This window comes from Temnothorax curvispinosus, unplaced genomic scaffold (assembly GCF_003070985.1).
Source record: "Temnothorax curvispinosus isolate PA1 unplaced genomic scaffold, ASM307098v1 QBEX01010922.1, whole genome shotgun sequence".
Taxonomy (NCBI): domain Eukaryota; kingdom Metazoa; phylum Arthropoda; class Insecta; order Hymenoptera; family Formicidae; genus Temnothorax; species Temnothorax curvispinosus.
The window spans coordinates 71235-76345 of NW_020220702.1; the positions used below are offsets into that span (position 1 = coordinate 71235).

Consider the following 5111-nt stretch of genomic DNA (forward strand, 5'->3'; position numbering starts at 1 on the left):
CGTAAGGAAATCCACCAATCAAAGTCGACTATTCCCCTCTTTAAGGGGATGCTGGAGCCGTCTGTTTTACCGGCATTTTTTGTCGGCACGTAGCGTCGTATTAATTTGACGGAATTAAAAATCCTTCTCCAGAATTGCAGTACATACATTAATGATTCGGGGAAACTCCGATTTTATATAGAAAACGAGAAAAAATTACGGAAGTACAGATTTCCTTATCCTACTCTTATCCCAATATGGCGTCTCGAGTTGCGGCGAGCTGTCAGTTCGTCACAAGATGTATTTCATATAAGAGATATACCATTGGTACGAACGCGAAAACAAGTTCCCCCGAATTGCACAATAAGAAAAACATCGATAAACCCTCCAAATCAAGATTTGGAAGCGTAATATAAAAGTATAATGTCGGTGTGCATCGTGCGTATGTGTGCGTGCAATGTAGCGTGCTATCCTTGTCTATATCTTTGTCTATACAAGGACAGATATAGTTCGCCGGTCTTCTTTACCGACGCCGATCGAGTTCGGCTACGGCTCCAGCATCCCCTTAAGAGGGAAGAAGAGGGGAATAGTCGACTGTGATTAGTGGATTTCCTTACGATTTACGTCTTAAGGGAATCCTAAAGCCGTCTGTAATACCGACAATCGTACTTTTCGCTTTATTTTTTATTGGCTTTATGGATTTGAAAAAATCTTGCACAGAATTAAAGTATGTGCTCTACTCTGTGGACGACCACCGATTTTGTAACAAAATAAGTATGAGCTCTTACGTCTTCCGTCGATTTGTGTGTCCGGGGCTTGATGGACATATATTTTGTTATAGGGTCTTTTGGCTGCGGTCCACTTGACGCTACAAATGGTTTAAAGCGTTTGATTGACCAATCAGAACAAAGAATTTTACTGATTGACCAATCAAGGAATACTTCGAAGCATTTGTTGCGTCAAGCGGATTGCAACCTTTAACATTTAGTTCATGCGCACGCAGCAACGGCAAAATCCAGGAACGTATGTGCATAAATATTTTTGTAGTCATGAAGTCATGAATAGAATTATTTTCATTTCTATCAATGTGGACCACGGTCTTACATACGACCGTGATGTGGACTAACTTATTTTTTTTTTTTTCTAATTCTTGGAACTAGAAACAGATAAAAAGTAAGTTAAACCGAGATTAAATCTGCATTGATTGAAATAAACATTAATTTTTTATTATCTACTGTCCATTTTAGCAATATATGTTAACTTTAATTACTTTTTATCTTTTTCTAATTTTCAAGAATCACAAAAGTCAGGTGAGCCGCGTCCTCATTCTGGCATTTATGACTTGATTCACTATTGCCTTCTCATGCTTCCAATGGTCGCGGGTCGCGGGTCGCGCGTCGCGCGCAATCTATCTGTGTGTTGTGTTTTGTGTTTCTTTTGTATGTGTTATGTGTCGCCATAATCCTTGGAGTAGAGTGGAGGAGTGGAGTAGAGAATCCGTCCGTCTGTCAGAAGGATGTAACTCCAAAGCTATTCCAGTATTTTCAGCATTCCAGCCGCTAATGCGACTGGCTTGGGAAACCTGACTTATTGGTAATTCAGTAAATACATAACGCCGGGTGGCGAGGAATTGTCAGGTGGCAGAAAGATGCCGGCGATATTAGTCGGACCACCGCAACGCAATGAACAAATGTGGCAGGCGCTAAAGACTCACATTATGAGAGAACGACAACGAAAGAAACAAGGTGCTTAATGTGGAAACCTGTCTCTCTCTGTTACAATTGAGATAGTCCATATATCATGGAAGTTTATATTAACTTATCTTTTGTCTTAATCTTTCTAAACTACTTATGTACTTTAGACGGAGTTTCGTCTAAGAGAAACTTTGTAAAGATTACCCAAGCGTCTTGGTAACATCTTACATTTGTATTTTAGAACAAGAGGCTGACGCCGAGGAAGAACGCTTACGCAAGGAGAGAGAGCGCCAGCAGAAGCAAGACGTGATGACGCTAGGTGAAACGCGAGAACAAATCTCAAATTTAGATAATGAACTGTCTCAATTGAAAGCAGAGAAGCATCAGTTGTTCCTGCAATTGAAGAAGGTTCTAAACGAGGACGACAGAAGGCGACAACTCATAAAAGAAACCAGGTTCCCATCGTAATTGCAATGTTTGAAGGAATTCAGGAATTAATAATGTATGCTGTATATATTTATACGATAAAATCTTGTTTTATAGCGTTTGCTCGGAAGTTTCAACGACAGTGGGAGGATATCCCGCAACAGGTCCCAGAGTGGTACACCCACAGTTGTTTCTACCATTACCACGTAGCAACAGTCCTCTCTACAAGGTTGCTGTCGGCACACCGACACATCTGTTACAGGGTGTAAGTGAAACTTTCTCGTCAATGTATGTACTTCATACATATTATTTTTAGAGTAAATTTTGCATTTCAATTTTTCTTGTCTCCAGGGAACTTTGAAGAGGACCCACACTCCATCACCGCCACCCACTGCATCTCCATATCACACGTATGGTTACAAACCACCACCGTCTATCCCAAGTTATAATCCACCTCCTCCTAGTAAGTATAAGTTATCTATCTTACCAGATAGATAACTCACACACATTTATTTACATTTACTGGCAATAATCACCAAAATCTTCAAAAAAGAGATAATTTCAAATACGATTAGTTTTTAAATGATAATATAATTTCCACACAATTTAAGTCGTGGAGATGGCATCGAATACTGATGCTTTGTATTTTTACTTATAGAATCTGAGGAAGCTGCCAGAAGATCCGGTGATGCTCGAGCAGTTCTTTGGAATAGTGAGTGAATAATTCTTTCTTCCTTTTGCGTCTCTTTTGCTTTTTCGAATAAAAAACATGAGTGTTTTCCATCGTTTTCATGTTATCTGATCATTCATCTTAATCATTTTCCTCCTTGTTCGACAGAGAATAATCAGTACTCCGCATCGAATTTTTATTCGGCGCCTTCAGGCCAGAGTGTTTACAGTTACTCCGCACCTGTGTCACAACCATCTCGAGAGTCCTCAGAATCAGCTAAACCCGTTTATCTTTCGGGCGGTAGAGCCCCATTAGCCACACATCAGACTGGTAATGCAATTTATCTTGTCACGACGTTAGTTCTAGTGTTGCGTTACCTCAGAAGTAAATGATTGAATTCGAGAAAGATATGAAGAAAAGAAAAAGCAGAAAAATTTCGCTACAAATAAAAAGAATATTAGACTTGAGGCTAAGATAATTTTTAAACGAAAACGAAAAATACGGTAATAGTTCTATTCAGAATAAGGTTTTATAAAACTCAATTTTTTATTTAAAAAAAAATTATACTTGTAGCATACGTAACTAACTTACACTCGATGGAGCACAAAAGTTACGGCGACGACAAGTTCTACTTGCGACCAACAAATCACGTTACTGTCCACGGTGGAGCTATCCCGATTCAACAACCACCTCAGGTTATGCTCGAACTATTATCTTTCGTATCTTTTTTTTTTAACCGTGTTTTAGAAAGCACGCAAAAGAGTTGCTGACAAAATTGGGACAGGATAAATTTGGTCCAATTTGGCAACAATTATTTTGTCTAAAACTTACATCCTGTGTAATATCCAATGCAATAATCTATACAAAAGTACCATACGCTTGCATGTATCTAAACTTCCATTTTTATCTGTTAAGGGTGCGAAAACAGGTGGGATTACTTCGGGTTATCCTGTACGAGCACCTCAACCACCACCTAGCTCATATCCACCACCACCGCCACCATCTCCTGGTACGTATGTGAGCGGTTCAGCTGCCAATGTACCTGGTAGGCTACTGTACACGCAACCTGGAGCTCGCTACCTTCAACGAGAAATATAGGATTGTATGTTTTAATGAAAGATTTTAATTTTTAACTTTTTTTCGTTCTCTCGTGCAGGGTATAAAATATTGAAATCTAATGAATTCAGTCTCTGCGTTCGATGAACCATTGACGAGGAATGATGATTAGTCGATATTTATTTGAAACACGAAAATTAATTTGTTTAAATAATATAAAGAATTATTTGAAATCAAATTAAGAAGAAAAATGTATTTTTTTTTATTCTTTTAATCAAAATTTTTATTCCATGTTTAAACCCTGGCTGGAATATTTTTTGCAATAAATATTTTACATAAATACTTAAAAAAGGATGCTTATTTGGATCAAAAGTTAAATCGATTATCGATTTCAGTATGTAGATTTACTGTTCTGAATTGGAAAAAATATACAAAATTCACACAGAATTATTATTTCTACCAAGATCCAGCCCGATCGAAGATGGCATCTTTTCTAATTAATTGTAAAATTTTCATTTTCTTATATGCTATTTTCAATAAATATATATGTATGTGTCAATATTTTACTGTTTCATTTTCAAAAATTTTATATTACACAAAATTGACAATCAACTCGACGTTGAAAGAAAATCGCGTTTAAGATTTTCACTTTGTAAACGAGCACTTATTTTTAGAATTAGCTTTGAGATGTCGTTTCGTGAAAAGTTATCGCAATTTGCATTATAATTGACAAAGTTTACTTGTGTTTTTCTGTTGTCATTATACAATAAGTTCCATTAAGCGTGAAATGTAAATGTCAAATGCAAATGTATAGATAGAATATGTATATAGTTCAATTTGTATACCCCGCACGAATCATAGCAATTTAAAGTGTAATTCCAATTATACAATTGTACAATTTATAATTATATAATTTCATGTATTTAACAAAAAAAATGTAATACAAATGTATGATATATCGTATATGTATAATGTATATTGTATATGTATAATACATCTATGAAGAACTTATTATATACTCAAAAAATTTAGCTTCAGTTATTAAATCGGTAAATTAATTTGAAAATATTATTGTAAAAAAAGATATGTTCAATTGTGAGATAAGAATGAAAAGAAATAGATATTATAAGAAAAAACAATTTCTTCTTATATCTTACATTCACAATAAGTTCATAGATCTATTACAAATTGTACTTATTACTTATCACAAAATAAACTTCGCTTTTATATCGTCGACATAAAAAAAAAAAAAAAAAAAAAAAAAAAAAAAAAAAAAAAAAAAAAAA

The 5111-nt window shown here is 35.5% G+C and overlaps 1 protein-coding gene across 1 annotated transcript; it reads left to right on the plus strand.

Moving 5' to 3' along the window:
• Nucleotides 1-1430: 1430 nt before the first annotated feature.
• LOC112460893 (G protein pathway suppressor 2) lies at nucleotides 1431-3914 on the plus strand. The gene is made up of 8 exons (XM_025025819.1): nucleotides 1431-1724; nucleotides 1915-2128; nucleotides 2217-2364; nucleotides 2451-2562; nucleotides 2758-2811; nucleotides 2938-3099; nucleotides 3343-3464; nucleotides 3685-3914. Exons 1-8 carry the CDS (start codon nucleotides 1628-1630, stop codon nucleotides 3865-3867), a joined length of 1092 nt encoding a protein of 363 aa, XP_024881587.1. The 5' UTR covers nucleotides 1431-1627; the 3' UTR covers nucleotides 3868-3914.
• Nucleotides 3915-5111: the final 1197 nt, after the last annotated feature.